The 18,315-nt window shown below is 37.0% G+C and overlaps 1 protein-coding gene across 1 annotated transcript; it reads right to left on the bottom strand.

Moving 5' to 3' along the window:
* Window positions 1-10,316: 10,316 nt before the first annotated feature.
* On the bottom strand, window positions 10,317-11,258 carry LOC142450934 (olfactory receptor 6C2). The gene has a single exon (XM_075552869.1). The coding sequence runs from the start codon at window positions 11,256-11,258 to the stop codon at window positions 10,317-10,319; it is 942 nt and encodes a 313-aa protein (XP_075408984.1).
* Window positions 11,259-18,315: the final 7,057 nt, after the last annotated feature.

Below are 18,315 nucleotides of genomic sequence, written 5' to 3'. Positions count from 1 at the left end.
GGTGTATTGGAATCTGATTCCTGCTTCTTAATTTTACATTCAGCGACTTTACCAAAGTCCCTCAATTGTTTCCAATCTCTGTTGCGTAGACTTCTTGGGGTTCTCTCCTAATAAAACCCTATGCTCTGGACATAGTGAGAGCTTCACTTCTTCTTTAACAATTGTATTCCTTTAATTTCTTACTCTTGTCTAATGCATGAGACTTCTACCACAATATTGAATAAGCGTGGTGATAAGGGACACCCTTAACTAATTCCCCTTTTCTTTTTTAATAGTTTATTGGGAGCTCTTACATATATATAACATTCCATCAATCACATAAAACAGTATTGTACAATTGCTACCAAAGTCAGTTTCAAAACATTTTCTTTCTTTTTTTATTCATCTTTTCCCTACTGAGTGTGATTTTGGCCATTGGATTTCCATATACATCTTTTATTCTGTTGAGGGATTTCCTTTATAATCCTACTTTATTGAGTGTTCTTATTAGAAATAGGTGTTGGATCTTGTCACATACTTTTCTACATCTATTGGAATGAGTATTCAGCTTTTATGCATTGTCCTGTATATGTGGTAGATCACATTGATTGCCCTTTGGATGCTTAACCATTTTATATTTAACTAATAGCACCACCTGGGTCCCAATGACGCACTCACAAAATGAAGTTTTTCCATCCTTGCCTCAAAGGAGCACTCTAGCTATATTTCTTCCAAGAAATGTGTTTATCATTTTAGCTGTCCATGACCCTTCCACATTCTTCTCCAGCAGCACAATTCAGATTCATCAATCCTTCTCCAGTCTGACTTATTCAATGTTCAACTTTCACATGTATATCAGGAGATTGAAAATACCTTGGCTTGGGTCAGCCCACTTAATACTCAAAGTAACTTCCCTGCTTTTCAACACTCTGAGGAGGTCTTGTGCAGAAGATTTGCCCAATGCAACACATTGATCCTGTATTGCTACTACCTCGGGCATTGATATTGGATCCAAACAAGACAACTTCTTGACAATTTCAACTTTTTTCCATTAAGGATGATGTTACCTATGAATGCACTTGTGAGGATTTGGGTAGTCTTTGCATTGAGTCATAATCCCTAGTGAAGGCTGCAATCCTTGATATTCTACTGTCAGTGTTTCAAGTCCTCCTCACGTTCAGCAAGCAAGGTTGTGTCATCTGCAGATAGCAGGTTGTTATTATACCTTCCTCCATTCCTAATGTCACATTCTTTGTCATATAAGCCAACCTCTTTGATTATTCGTCTACAGATTGAATAAGTACATGCAAGGATATTGCCCAGACACACACTATTCTTGATTTTAAACCATGTAAAAGATCTACATGCAGACTTCTGGAATTACCAGTCCTCTCAAGTCTAACCATAGCTTGTTATGATCCACAGAGTCTAATGCTTTGGAATAGTTGATAACACACAAGTAAAAATCTTTCTGGTGCTCTCTGCTTTCAGCCCAGGTCTATCTGATATAGACCTTGTTCATATAATGGTATGTCTTGTTCCAATCCACTTCTGAAACTCGCTTTAACCTTTGGCAGCTCCCTGTCAATGCATTGCTCCAACCATTGTCGGATGTGCTTCAGCAAAATTTTACTTGCATATTATATTAATGATACAATGTAAAACTCACCACCATAATCTTGATGCTGACTCACAGTCACTTTATAGGACAGAGAAGAAATGTCTGTGCAAGTTTTTGAGACTGTAACTCTTTATGGAAGTAGAAAACTTCATCTTTCTTCCTCAGAGCAGCTGGTGATTTTGAACTACTAACCTTGGAGCTAGCAGCCCAGTGCCTAATCCCTATGCCACCAAAGCTCATCTATATTAATGATGTCTTTCTATAATTTGAGCATTCTGATGGGTCATCTTCATTGAAATGGGTACAGATATGGATTTCTTCAAGTCAGTTGGCTTTAAGCACACTAAGTTATTTGATGCGGTCAACAGAATACAAAAGTAGATTTAAAAAAATAATTCAATGTGACCAAGTGGGGTTCATACAAAGAATGCAGAGATGGTTCAACATTTGAAAGACCATCAGTATTATTCACCACATTGGCAGGAAAAATGATAAGAACCACATAATAATATCAATAGATGTGGAAAAAGCATTCGACAACATCCAACACACATTCCTTTGTAAGACACTCAAGAAGATAGGAATAGAAAGTAAATTCCTCAATATTTTACAATATATATGAAAAAACAACAGCCAACGTGGTAGTTAATGGAGAAAAGAAGAAAACCATTCCACTGAAAAAGGGGACCAGACAAGGATGCCCCTAGTCCCCACTCCTATTTAACATCGTACTGGAGGTCCTAGCTAACAACATAAGACAAAGAAAAGACATCAAAGGTATTCTTCTTGGGAAGGAAGAGACCAAATTATCATTATTCTCAGAGGATATGATTTCTATTCATCCAAGATTCCTCAAACTCGACAAGTGGAGTATTGGTAGCAATAGAGGAATATGACAGAGTGGCAGGACAGAAGGTTGAAAGACAGAAGTTTATCAGACTACTCTACACATCAGACAAGATCACAGAAGAGATGATTAAAATAGCCAAGCACAAATTGAAATACCTACAGATAGACTGGACAAAAAACCCAAAAGATTTGTCTGAGGAAAATTATAAAACATTACCACCAGAAACCAAGAGTGATCTCAACAAATGGAAGATTATCCCATGCTTGAGCATTGGCAGACTCAATATAGTAAAGATGTCAGTTCTGCCCAAGGCACTCTATAAGTTCAATGCTATCCTGACACACATACCACCATCCTTCTTGAAAGAATTGTAAAAACTGATTACAAACTTCATAAGAAGCCCAGAAATTAGCAGAGAACTCCTCAAGAAAAAGGACAAAGTGGGAGGGCTTGCTCTACCTGACTTTAACATGTCCAATACAGCCACAGTAGTCAAAAGAGTGCCGTGCTGGTATAGAGACAGATATTCAGACCAATGAAAAATAGTTGAACACCCAGAAATAAAAATATCAGCATGCAGGCAACTGATCCTTGACAAGGGCCCCCAAAAGTCCAAATGGGATGGTGATGTTTTATTCAATAAATGGTGCTAGAAACAATAGATATCTACCTGCAGAAAAAATGAAGCAAGACTCTTACCTCACTCCATGCACAAGAATAAACTCAACAAAGGACACAGACATTGAGATAAACCCCCCCAAATTAGGGCGATTGATGAGGGAATTGGGACAAACTTGAGAACCTTTGCACAGGGTATACATAGGCTATTGGAAATAGGGAAGGATGCAATACAGAGGAGTCACAAATAGACAAGTGGGATATTATGAAGCTAAGTCACCTGTGTACATTGAAAGAATTCACCAAGAGAGTAAGAAGAGAGCCAAGCAATTGGGAAAGAATCCTTAGCAATGACACATCGGATAAATGCCTTATTACTAAAATCTACAATACTTCGAAGTTTACAATTAGAGAAAAACTAATTGCCCACTGAAGAGGTGGGCAAAGGACCTGAACAGAAGTTTTATAGAGTCTGAAATCCAAATGGCCAATAAATATATGAGAAAATGTTCTTGTCCTTTTCCATAAGACAGATACAAATTAAAACAACTACGGGATGCCACCTAACACCCTCAAAGATAGCACAATTCAAAAATCAGAAAGCAACAAGTGTAGGAGGGGCTGTGGTGAGATAGGAACTCTCATCCACTGCTGGTGGACTTAAAGGTATGTACAACCTCTATGGCAATTGATTTTCTGATTTCTAAAACAAATAGAAATTGAGCTACCATATGACCCAGCAATCCCCCTACTGGGAATATACCCAAAAGAGGAAAAAAACAAACTAAAGCCAGACATCTGTGCTCTAATGTTCATTGCAGTACAATTCACAATCATAAGGAGTTGGAAACAACCCAAATTTCCATCAACAGATAAATGGATTAAAAAACTGTGGTACATGCATACAATGGAGTACTATGCATCACTAAAAAGCAGTGATGGATGCATGAAGCATATCACCACATGGGAAGAACTGGAGGAAATATTGCTAAGTGAAGTAAGCCAAGCACAAAAGGACAAGTACAACATGAGTCGTACTTGGGGGGAAAAGGAAAATAAAATAAAAATGCAAAAGTGGCACAGAGAAAAAGCTACTGTATACAAACACTCCAGGGGTGAGGTCCAGGTAGTTTGGCAGGGGCCAGACCAACTCAGGGCTATATATGGTAGCCAACTCAAAAGGAGGGTGAGGAGTAGGAAAGGGAAAATAAAAAGCTGAGTGGTGGGGGAATCGGTCAGTGACCCACCCAAGGGGAGGGTATTATTTGCATCTCGACAGGGAAAGAGAGCCAGACTTAAATCCAGTGTTCCAGGATGCGAATTCAGCATGTCGCCATGGAGAGGGGAGCCAGTGGAGGGGTGTGAAGGCTTGGCCCCCATACAAGCTACGTGTACTTCTGCCTCTCCCCCTAGAATAATTTACTTTAGAGGACCGCACTGAAGCTGCGGTTAGGGCAAAGGGACATGTCTGATCAGAAAACATGGGAGCAAATGAATGGAAAGGAAGAGAGAGTGGGGAACCCCCTGGCCCACCAGGCCTGGAGGATGATATCCCCGTTCCTAACAGCCAATGCACAGAGTGGACCATATGGTTGATTCTACTATGAGACATGACATCCCTCGCTGACCCATGGCCCTATGGGGGACAACACTGGAGACTCAGTGTCGGGATTGGCCTGGATTCAACCCCAAAACACTGAAGCAAAACACTAAAGATGTGTGGCAGAGCAATGGGGGGTGCAGAGCAGGGAGCTCCCAGTGGAGTGCAAAGGATAGACTCTGAGGCCAGATATGGCACCCCATCAGACTTGACTGTAGGACAAGCCTAGGGGTCAAACATCAGACCTTGAGCTATTTCAGGTTTTATTTTCTTTAATTTTTTAAAACTTTTTTCCCCTTTTATTTTAATTAATTTATTCTTTTATGGGTCATTAGTTTTCTTTTTTGTTGTCATCATTGTGTTCTCTTTTGTTGCTTTCTCTTGCTATGCCTTGTTTTTTTTGGTGCATATTATTATCTCTACAGATCTACCTAGTTAAGATAGGTTGGATGAATAGTCTGGAGGAAAAAACGATGGGCACATGGGAGAGGGAGATTTAGGAGTAAGGAGTAAGGAGGTGGCGTTGGCCAACCCAGGGACAAGGGAGCAACAAGTGATCCAAAAATAGTGGCAAGTAGGGTATGAGAGGCCTGGTAGGGATTCAGCAAGGGCAATGTAACCAAGAGAAATTACTGAAACCCAAATGAAGGCTAAGCATGATAGTGGGACAAGAGGAAAGTGAAAGGAAATAGAGGAAAGATCTAGGAAACAAAGGGTATTTATAGAGATCTAAATACAGGCATGCACATATGTAAATAATCTCTATAGGATGGTGAGGAAATAGATCTCCGTGCATATATTTATAGGTTCAGCATTAAGGCAGCAGATGGACATTGGACTTCCACTGAAGTATTTACTCAATGCAAAAACACACTGTTCTATTAATTTGGCATTCCATGATGTACACCTTCCCAACATAATTCCTGAAGACAAATATGTGCATAAATAAATGTGGTGAAGAAAGCTGATTGTGCCTGGCTACCAAAATATATATCATCTGGAGTCTTAAAGGCTCAAAGATAAACAAGCAGACATCTATCTCAGAAGCAACAAAGCCCACCTCGAAGAATCACACCATCCTGTGTGACCACGAGGTGTCAGAGGGATCAGGTATCAGGCATCAAAGAACAAAAAAATCGTATAATTGTAAATGAGGGTGAATGGAGAGTGGAGACCCAAAGCACATGTGTAGGCAACTGGACATCCCCATACTGAAGGGTCACGGGGAGGAGATAAAGCAGTCAGGGTGCAGTGTAGCAACAATGGTACATAACATTCCTCTCATTCTTAAATGTATTATCCCCCTCTTTCATGATCCCAAGTCAACTTTACAAATCTGGCTAGACCAGAGGATGTACATTGGTTCAGATAGGGATGGGAAACACAGGGAATCCAGGACAGGTGATCCTTTCAGGACCTGAGAGTGGCGATGCCTGGATGGTGGAGGGAAGGTGAGGTAGAAAGGGGGAACCAACCACAAGGATCTACGTATAACCTCCTCTCTGTGGGATGGACAAAAGAAAAGTGGGTGAAGGGAGACATCAACAGTGTAATAATAATAATGAGAAAATAATGATGATAATAATAATAACTTATAAATTATCATGGGTTCATGAGGGAGAAGGGAACAGGGAGGGAAGGGGGGGAAATGAGGAGCTGGTATTAATGGCTCAAGTAGAAAGCAAATGTTTTGAGAACGATGATGGTAACAAGTGTACAAATGTGCTTGACACAATGGATGTGTGTATGGATTGTGTTAAGAGTTGTACAAAACCCCAATAAAATGTTTTTAAAGAAAAGAAATGTTGATGTGAAGGGACACAGCATAACACAGTCACAAGGGACACCAAAAAATAATTTTAAAAAACCTTGTCAGATTTAATGCATACGAATTGTGTATTTCAGCAAATATATATTTTATTTAAACATATGAACAATGATTCTAGTCAATAGGTTTTTCTTCAGAATGATCTGGGATATCATTTTTCTAACAGCTTTGTATTCATTTGAGGCTTCTGAAAATGATTGATTTAATAAAATTGCACACCTCTCATTATTGCAAAAATAAATATGAATAGGAAAAAATCTACTAACTACCCTGTAAAATGTTCTCTTGACATTAATGATATCCATTTCAAAATAAAAACACACAGGAGGTGGCTGTTTCAACGGGATTGTGGAAAAAATCCATTAGCTTTTGATTCCAATTGTTTCCTCACACTTTGTGAAGTTGCTTCATATTGTGTGTTGTCAGATGCCGTTGTGTCTGTTCCTATGTAAACATTATAGAACACCATTTGCCACTGTCTTTTGTAAACACGCAATGATTTTACAGAGATGAATTTGAGACATACTTGCTATTTTTGGAACTTTAATTACAAAATGCTACAAAAATTGTCCTATACAAAACCATAATTATGGAAATATGATCCACTGTGTGTTCATGGAAACATTTCTTCTGTGCTTGTTTTTCTTATTGCTATATTTTCATTAAGAGTGATTTGTTACTATGTTTGTGCTATTCCTGGAAAAAAATCAGAATATCTAATTCATCATCAAAAATATTAGCTCAAAGACATGTTCTTTCAAAATCTCAAATCAAGAAACTCAAAGGTATTTAAAGAAACTAGCTTGAATAAATTAATTAACTAGATATATCAAAATAAAATGTATAATCATGAATTATGCAATGTGTAATCATCAAGCCCAAAGATTTATAAGACAAAATACATTATTGGGAAAACATAAAAATTTTAAATGGGCTGTGATCCAATTTTTTCCCGTGTATCCCATATATTTCCACATGTAATCCCACATATTTCATCAATAAAATATAAATATAACACAACTATACCAATGCTTGCCTTTCTGGTTTTTATCACTGTAATTCAGATACATAAGATAAAACATACATGTGAAAGCTAAGAATAAAAAGTATATCTTTGGCATATTCTCAAATAATTCTGAGAAAAAAATATATGAACCCATATCTATTTTATATCTAAATATATTATATATAAATGGATAAAGTGAACAAAAATGATAAAAGAAAGAATATGATATATAAACAAGAAATTACTTTACAACTTTACAGAGATGGATTCTAGACATACACGGTATAATTTAAACATTTATTTTGGATTTAAGAAATGTTATAAAAATAGTCTTAAACAAAATGATAATTATGGGAATATAATTCACTGTGTATTTATGGAAGCATTTCTTTTGTACTAAAGCACTCCCATAATTTTAGGGGAAAATGTTCTGTTATCAAATTATCAAAGTATGAGCTAAACTTCACTGAAGTATTAAATTATAATTATTCATTCTTTTTACTAATAAATCATTATTAGATTTAATTCTTCCTCATTAATTCATATTTTTCTTGGCTTTCTGTAAACTTGCCAGAAGGTCATTAGAGTAGAATCTTTCAGTGACAATATTTTTAGCTGTAAAATCCTCTTGCATAAGTCTTCTAAAGACTTAGTGAGGTAATCATTACATATTAGGTTGCTAGCCAGAAGGTCAGTAGTTAGACTCCAGCAGCTGCTCTGTGAGAGAAAGATGAAGATTTCTACTCCGTGGAGTTATACGCTTAGGAACTCACGGGGCCAGTTCTACCCTGTTCTACAGGGTCACTCTGGCAGTGAGTTTGGTTTTGTGTTTAAATGCTATCCTTATTTAAGCATTAATCTATATTTCTACTGAAAATTGGAATTGATATCTCAGTAAGAAATAGTTATAACTTTCCCTAGGATTTGCTATGACCCATTAATATTATTTGAACACATGTCCATCAAGTCCATTGCAACTCATAGTGACCCACTATGCCACCAGGACTAGATCTTACAACACTAGAACACTCATGTACCTAAGCTGTGGTTCAAACAAAAATTTGTGCATAAATGGTCATAGCAGCATTATTCGTATCACTGAAAAATAGATTTTTGTCCACATTACTCTCAAATGATAAACGGATAAACAATATATGATCTATCTACAATGGAATATTATTTTGACATAAAAAGGAAAGAATTACTGACAATACCATAAGAGGAATGAACCTTGACCATACTAAAGTACAGCAAACACAACAGATCATGTATTGTTTGGTTTTGCTGATAGGAACTATGCAGAGAGGCAGATTCATGAGTCCAGGAGAAGTCAGCAGAGATCTAGAGTGGTGGTGATGTTCTTAATCAGAGCCCAGGAGAGAGCCATGGACTGGGATGGTTTGTGATTTGCAGAGGGAGCGGTCTCTTTTTGTGGAGACACTAAGATCTATCTCAGCTAGAATATACTTTGGTCAATGTGATCAAGCAGGGAATTGTTTTACTCCTTGAAAAGCAATCCTTTCTCAGACTAACTGTGGGGAAGTCAGAATTAGAGTACTAATAGAGGGTATGAAAATGTCAGGCAGCACTTTCCTTACTCCTTTGACATTTACAGGAAATTTAAGGAATATCAGTTGTTTTTGAAACTGCTGCTGGCTAGGTCTTGCTTCTTAGGGGGAGAAAAAGCAAAACCTCATGTGAACAATGTTCCTTTGAATGCTACGCTCTCTTCAGCTCTGCGCACGTCCGCGGGCTATTTCCCAACTCTTTAGTCCCCACAGAACGCTGGGTCCTTTCTTCACGCTGCAACTGACCAATTGGTTCCTCAGAATGCTAATTGGGTTGAAGAAAAAGAATTACTTCTGTGTGACAGCTTAAGACTGCAGGAGGTTGTCAGAACTGAGATTATATGTGGATGAAATATTTTCTTGAATATGTAAAATGAATGGAAACTATAAGTGTTTGGAGGAGTGGATTTTGAATTGAAGCTCCAATTTCAAACTTCTGGAATCACACTAAATATTACAGTATTAGTAAAAAATAAATAAGTAAAAAAAAAGTAAATAAATAGCCCTCAACCTCATTGCTATTGAGTCATTTCTGACTCATAAAGACCCTATAGAACAGAGTACAACTGGCCCTGTGGGTTTCCAAGACTTCACTCTTTATGGAACTTTATAGAAACTCACATATTTCTCCTTCTAAGCATGTGGTGGTTTTGAGTTGCTGGCCTGTGTTTAGCAAGTCAACGTGCAGTCTAAAGTGACTCACTGGTTAGAAGTTGCTGTTCGGAGTCCATGAGTAGTTTCATGTGTAGGGAGCCTACACACAACAGGATGAAACCCCACCCAATCTTGTGCCTTCCTCATAAACGCTCTTAAGTTTGAGCCCATTGCTGCAGTCACCTGCCAATCCAGCTTGTTGACACCATCTTTTTTCGCACTACTCTACTTTCCCCAGCATGCTCACCTTCTCCGGGAGTGGTCTCTTCTGACAAAATGTCCAAAGCATGTAAGACAAAGTCTTACCACTCTGGCCTCTAAGAAGCACTCTGGTCATACTTCTTCCGAGATAACATTACTATCTTGGTAATATGTTTTTGAGATTCATAGTAAGGGAAATCATTATGTATGGTATTAGCCTGAAACAAGGAGAACTTGACTATAACAAAAAATAGATGTACAACTAAAAGATTTTGATAAAATTCATATGATTAAATTACACGCGGAAGGCAATGAAATAAATTAGAAGTTGTGGCAAACATATTTAGGGTAATTTCTACTTTCATTTCCCTCTTCTGGCTTATCAAATCGTTTACTTCTTTGAGAGAAAGGCAATCTTCTTTAAGGAGTCATGGAATGCTTGCTGCACTTGCTTGTTCCTCAGGGTGTAGATGAAGGGGTTCAATAAGGGAGCAACAGACGTTGTGAGCACCGAAACCCCTTTATTTATGGCGACTTCGTCCTTTGCAGAAGGCTTTACGTAGATGAAGATACAGCTCCCGTAAGCTATGGAAACCACAATCATGTGGGATGAGCAGGTAGAAAAGGCCTTTTTTCTTTGGTGGGCAGAAGGGAATCTTAGAATTGTTCTGATGATGTAAGCGTAGGACAGAAATACACACACGAGCGTAATAATGAGTGCAAAGATAGCCACGAGTATGATTAACTGTTCTATTACCCAAGTATCTGAGCAGGAGATCTTAAGGAGGGGACCTGCATCACAGCTAAAATGATCAATAGCATTGGAATCACAGAAGTCCAGCTGGAGCCCCAAGAGAAGGGGGGGTACAATGATTATCAAACCAGCTACCCAACAGCAGAGGACTAAGATGATACACACTCTGTTGCTCATGATGGTCATGTAATGAAGGGGTTTACAGATGGCCACATAGCGGTCATAGGACATAGCTGCCAGGAGAAAAAATTCTGTTGCTCCAAAGAGAATCACAAAAAATATTTGACTTGCACAAGCATTATATGTAACAGTATTGTCCCCAGTTGATATACTGTAAAGAAATCTAGGAATACAGACAGTGGTGAATGAGACTTCTAAAAAGGAGAAATTTCTAAGAAAAAAGTACATAGGAGTCTGAAGGTGAGAGTCCACCAGAGTGAGGGTGATAATAGTCAGGTTCCCAGTGACACTCAATAAGTAAGTGAGAAATAGAAACGTAAACAGCAGAGCTTTCATTTTGGGGTCATCTGTCAACCCCAGCAGGATGAATGTTGTTATTACTGTGTGATTCCTCATCATTGACAGTTGATGGCTGCCCGATCTGTATATGAAAATCAAAGAGACTTTAGGAGGAGCGATCTAGTCAAATTATATAGTACAGAGTAGCTCTGTATATAAAAGTCAGGCAAACTTGATAAATTTATCAAGGGTGGGAGGGGGAGGGAAGGAAAAAAGAGGAGGTGATACCAAAGGCTCAAGTTGAAATAAAATATTTTGAAAATGATGGCAACATATTTTCAAGTGTGCTTGATACAATTGATGGATGGATTGTTAGACGAGTTGTAAGAGCCCCCAAATAAATGGATTTATATTAACAAAAAAGTCAGACAAAGTTAAACACATTTATTTTCTCCCTTAACATCATGATGAATACCACCTGTCTTCCCATCCTCTTCCTGAATCGTACATGTAGTCTGGGGAGCTGAGATCTTTAAATAGTTTCATCTTATTGTAAAACCATCCAACTTTATCTATAATCATTTATTGACCTTCAAAATATACAAGCATAGCTTAATATTTATGACATATTATGTGGATTGAATTTACAAATAGAAAAATAATGTCACTCCCTGGATACTAAAATTCTTTTGTCTGACATGAATCTTAAATATAGAACATAAGTAGGTAATGAAGAACGTGAATTATCTTCAGTTGTATATCAAAGGATTATATGAAAATTAAGATTATTCTCATCTGAACAACAAGCACATGACAATGACAGTACAAAACACTAGACCCTGAGACTTGTTTCTTTATCAATCTCTGCTTAATATCTTTTCTTCTTAACACTAGCATACTTATGGGTGCCTATATAACTAGTTTACCTAAATTCACTGCCATTGAGCTGCTTCCGACTCACAGTAATTCTAAGGGACGGAGCAGAGCTGCTTCTCACACTTTCAGAGACAAGAGAAAGCATCCCATTCCCCTTGCAATAGCTTGTGGCTTTGAGCCACCGACCTGTGGTTCACAGCCCAATGCTGACCCCATGTCATTACCCGGGCTCCTTATTTTACATGTGTGTATGAATACATGTTCACTGATTTATGAAAAGTGATATCTTCATGTATTTTCCTGCTGTCGTTCAATTAGTTGAGTCTGGCCCTTTACCCCTAAAAGCCCTTGAAGGTAGAACTACATTAATATCACACATTATAATTTTCTGGGCTGTGATTCGTTTACATTGTGTTTTAAATTCCATGGAAAACAGTTTGTTTACTTCCTTATCTTACTCCTGCTCAATATAGGCTTGGATTCATCATAATCTTACTCTCATTCAATCCCCACCCTTTTCTCTACAATGACATCATTATTCTTGGCGCAAAGTACATTTTAGTTTTCTTCTTGCCTGACATCCCAGCAGGGGTTCCCTGCCATCATTCTTGCTTACGCCTCACCTGAGATCTCTTGTTCTAAATGATCTGCGCAGTTATTTTACTGTTCATCTAGTATGCTATCTTGAGACCTCTCCCTGCATGATTTCTTTTTTATACATCTTATTCTACTCTATGCAAAAGTGGTTTTGACTAAATTATTATGCATTTGTAGAAATCTATAGACCAAACCTTTTCCCATAGGAACTATTAGTAAGTGTTCATGGCTGACTACATTTGCATTTGCTATTATTGGTAAGCACCATCTAGTTAGCTCCAATTCATAGGGTTGTGTACACAGCAGAATAAAGCACAATCTGGTCTTTCATTACACATTTGTAGCCCACGCATAATCTATATTCTTAAAATCGAGTCATTGCCCTACCCCACCCTCCAAGCCTTGTTGTCTTCCAGTGCCACTATATCCGGTTCAAGCACCATGTCTCTTAAATGTCTTGCAAGACCAATCACAAAAAGAATGTCAAGAATCTCCCCTGTCTCAACTGTCATTACTTCCTTACCGTTATTCTTCACACACTAAGTTCTACTAACAATGAATATTTTCATAATGAATTTATTCCATGTAATATTTATTAGCATACTGAATAATTCTATTCTTTTTTGACCGGCTAATGCTTATTAGTGTCATGATTTGACATTTGGGATCAGTTGTGGAGGAACACCTTCAGCTTCTCACCCTACAGATGTGAGATCAGGCTGCACCATGTTTTAAAGCACTGGCTGATTGTTACATTTTCGATTTCATTGCATTGTGTTATAACCTACAGTGTGCTTCTCTAAACTTCTCCACAGTAAAGACTGCTTTCCACATCCTAAAATGCCTATTTGTGACATATATGGGGTCTTTAATAAAATGCAATCTGAAAAAATGGAACAGAGTCAATAGCCACCCTGGTTTGCATAATATTGACGTCACAGATAAAGTTATTCGTACAATGATGTAATTTAAAGGGAGAATAGAATGGATTCCCTTGTTTTCCTATTTGGGTCTTTCTGCAAACATTTGCCAAAAGTATAGGCAAATTTTTGACAAAAGGGAAGTTTGTCCCCACGACCCATACTATTTTCGCATAAACCCTCAACCTCCCTTTGTCTGTCTCCTCAAGTGGACTGGCTATGTACCCTGATTTCATAGCATGCTCCATTCTGACATCTTCTTTCTTTCTCTAAAGAACCTTCCTGAAGAATGAAACAACTGGACACGTCTCTCTCCTCCTTTCTATTAAAGCTTGTGAACTTTACGGAAGGATTTGCTACCACATAGATACTGGAATATATGATGCAAGCTCTTTTCAGTGGGGAAAAAATGCCATTCTGTTTCTACTGCATTCCAGCCATAGTCACCGGAGTTATTCATGTAGCATTTCTTCTTCTTTTTTACCTCCCTTCCTCCTTCTCCTTTCCCTCTTCCTGTCCCTTTCCCTCTCTTCCTTCTTCACCTCCTTGCTTCTTTTTTTCTATTCTATTTTTATTCTATTCAGTTTCTTCTAGAAACGCATGCATTTAACTAAGTTATTTAATATGTGGAACTTTCTGAATCAGAATATTAAGGATCTTTATAAAAAACACCGATTTATCAGGCTTAGTCAAATCTAATAAAGGTTAGCCAGATGGCGGGGAATGTGATGGGTGGATAAATATTTTAATAAGCATATTTATGTTTTAGGACAGTATAGGCAAGTAAGAAAAGTTGTTTTCCCACTCTGATTATGAGCACCGCTACCTTACATCAATGCTCGCCCAGAAATCATATAGCACATGTAATCAATTTATATACTTACATGATAATTTAGACACAATTGAAAGATGGTTAAAATATTATCTAACTTATTTTCTTCCGTAAGGAGTCCTATATATGAGGGGGTTTCAAAACGTTTCTCAAAATAACATGATTCCACTGTTCATGAACTCTCTGAAGTCCTTCATATTCTTCAGACTCTATAATTATGTAGAAATAACACATCCTTAGCCACTACTAATGATATATAATGTTAGCTATGAAAATGCGTTCATCTGAAACCAGAATCTCTAGAGGCCCTGATATGTCTCCTTAATGGAAAGAAATATCTTCCCAGGAGATACCGTTTACTCTGTTTAGGAATGACTTTTCATTCAATTTGCTTTAAAACACTTCCTGGTAATTACATGTGACCTGTGGGTTTGAAAGAAAGAAAGAAAGCCTCCTTTTCTCCAGCTATAATCTTTGTAGCATTGCTGAGGGATAATGGTGAGGACCTTCTTGGGGTAAAAGTATCATAAGAACAATATGGAAACTTTCACAGAAGACAAATGTTATGAATGAAAATTTCGTAGAGGAAAGCGTGCAGGCCAGGCCTGGTTATGATGGTGATCCTAAGAAAGTACACTGGTCAACATTGGAGAGCTACCATTTATGAAATACACTTACTCTACAATAAAATTGAAATTTTCCCCAAAATCCATAAACTACCTAAACTATTTTCTTTGCTAGTGCCTCACACTAATAAGCAGCTAACACAATGAAAGAAAAAAATGCTCTTTATTTCGAAACTTCATGCGGTTGCTCATCTCCATCTACTCCTCCTTCTCTCACACAAATTCTATATTTCCGTTGTTAGATGAAATCAAGGTATTAATGGTTTTTCTCCTTGTGGTTAAAATAATGTGTTTATACTATGTTTTATTTGTTTATCTAAGAATGAATTCTCCCTCAATTGCCTGAGGATCACAGACAGTTAAATAAGTAGTGAAGACTTTGATAAAACAAAGTATTAATATCCTTGCTTTCATCATTTTCAAATTTCTCCACAAAAGTACCTGATCAAAAAATGCCTTAGTGAAATCTTTGCTAATTCTGTACAGTCCTTTGTGAGGGAAAATACATATATATGCATTTCTGCTTCCTATCTTATTACATTTATGCATGTCTGCTCTCTAACTAATTACTCTATTTAGAGTAACTTGTCTCAATTAGGCATTAAGGGAACACTTTTGTTGGACTAATAACAACCCAGGAAGGACTGAATTATTCATTCATATTTTACTTTTTATCATAAAATAAATATTTACAATTTAGAAAAGGATACTCAATTCCAATGCATTTCCTTCAAGTCAAGTCTGAGTCACAAAGGGCCTGTAAGACAGAGTAGAACTGGATCCGAGGGTCTCCAGTGCAGAAAACCTTAAGGAAGCACACTGCCACACCTTCCTTCGGTCGAGAAGCTGTTGAGTCCAGTCAGTCTTTTAGTTACAAGCCAAGAGCTTTAAACACTATGCCATCAATACTCCGAGAGAGAGGCTAAAGATGAATAAAGCTCAACTCGCGAGCTCTGGACCATTTTAAAGGGTCTACAGTGTAGGAACTTGGCAGCTATATTCTTGCTCCTCCCTCACATTGCACTGCATGGCTGACTGCTCCTGGATGTATAGACACAGCTCCAACTATACACTCCATTTGAGAAATTTCTGTTGAATAACTTATCTAATACTAAAGCAATCTTAAGTAATTATAGTACAGAAGACAATGCCAACAGATATTTCTTTACCTTACATCTCAAAAGAAGTTAATTTCCCTACCTACCTTATGTCACTTACAGTTGTGATCATTTTTTCATGATTTTTGCGGGCAGCTTCATATTGTGTTTCACAAGGTAGCGGTGCAGAAGCATGACTGTGCGTTGCTCAGACACTGTCATCAACGGATACTTACTCTCTACGCGTCTCCTGGAGATGCAATGGTCCCTCTTGTTTCCCATTTTCATATCAGAATAATTCTCCTTGGATACACTGTGTTATTTCAAACTTAAGAAACTCTTTTCTTTGATCTGTGTCATGATAGGAAGAAAGTTTAATGGAAGGAAGAAGAAAAGTACTTTTTCTGCAAATTCTGAGCTGGGAGTTCACTTCTTGTACTAAAAAAAAAAACAATGCTATTTATGTTCTGCTCAGTTTTCCAGAGGTGCCCTGGGATCACCAGGATGAATAAGGTACAGAATCCTTTGTGACTCAGTTCAAACTTTACTAATGAACCCATTGGCAAAGCAGGAAAAATTGGTAGCAGCAGGGACACTGTCCTTTGAGACAGTATGGCGGGATAACAGCATCAGGCAGAGACTAGGTGCCCATCCTAATGGGGGTGGGGGTGGGGAATGAAACAAACAATAGCACAAATCTGATTTCGTTTTCTACTACAGTTTTAAGAATGTTTTTTAAAAGTATTTTGAAATTCTTGTTGCTTTTAAAACCCAAATATTTTTGCTTAACCTAATTTCCTGTGATAAAAAATAAACAAATCAGGTGTTGCAATTGCATTGGTTCCAAATCATTATGATCATGGTTCATGTCTGACTAATGCAAAATGTAGCCGTTTGAACTTGGCAATCTGCTCCTGTAAATATTACAACTCAAAAGCGCTATGGAATGGCTATACTCTAAAAGTATGAGGTTTTGTGATTCTTATATAATAGCTGTTAAATATCTATTAAATAGTTCAGTGATATTGTTAATTTGCACTCCATAAATCACAAGAGCAATTATCTACATTTATTAAATTGGAAAGCATGCAAATTTCAGACATATGATTTATTTAGCCTACAAGACAATATTTTGTAAGAACTTAGTGTTTAAAATTATTTTTAAAAATTATTTTTACAGTTAAGGATTATTAATCTCATAGATCCTGCTTTGGCATATCTGCCTCTGAAAATTTTGAAAGCACTGTATTAAAAAGGCATATCTATTTCAACCGAGCTGAGGATATTCTGAGAGTTTGTAAAGTTAGGATTTGGAGTGATGGTTAAAGGAAATGTTGTTTTTTAATCATTTCAATAAAGGGAGATAAAAATCACAGTATCCTGTACATGAGAGGATTATTTTGAAATGTAGAGAAAACTTGAAGGGTCAAATGAAAACTACTACAAGGTTTATGTTTTTATAGAATGACATCAGAGCTCATGAGTAACATGACTTTTCATGATTCAGAAAAAATGTATATACAGTCAGAAGTAGCAAAATCGCTCCTGTTACCAGATACTTGGATAAAAGTATTCCTTTATCTATTCTTTTATGATATTCTATCATTGCTTTTGTGATTTTCTTCTCTGTAGTTCTCATTTTATTTTTTATATAAGGTAATATATTTGTTTTTAATTTTCAGTGAAAAAATAAATGTAAGTTGCATGCTATGCAGTTTGTTGTATTTTAGGAATAGGCTGTTGGCATAACAAATATTCAATTTTTATCTGAAGCATAGAAAAAAATCTGAACAGTGAATTTGATTGAGAAATATAACAATCGTGACTATTTAGGTTGGGTTTGGGATGAGAGTGAATCATGGTAAGTCATACTATCTAGCTTACTTAGTTCCTCTTTCTTTGTTTTGTTTTGTACATATAATAAGACCCTTGGCAGAGCAAATGGTTCAGTGTTGAATCGTACTTAGGCTTGCCATGAGTTGGAATCAGCTCGGTGGAAATTTACAACATGTAGTATATTGATATATTTACTATTTCTCATAAATATTTTTGCTTTTAGAAAATCTTTGGAACTTGAGATATGTACTTTATGTAAAATAATCTTTATTCTCATCAGTTCTAAATAATTCTCTCATGCATCTTAAAATATATAATATTATCAGTAATTTGAATACAAACACACACACACACACACAGATATACCCAAAGGCCCTATTACACTGACATGTT

The sequence above is a fragment of the Tenrec ecaudatus genome, chromosome 6 (assembly GCF_050624435.1).
Source record: "Tenrec ecaudatus isolate mTenEca1 chromosome 6, mTenEca1.hap1, whole genome shotgun sequence".
Taxonomy (NCBI): Eukaryota; Metazoa; Chordata; class Mammalia; order Afrosoricida; family Tenrecidae; genus Tenrec; species Tenrec ecaudatus.
The sequence above is the reverse complement of the archived record's forward strand: the minus strand, read 5'-3'. Positions and strand labels throughout refer to the sequence as shown.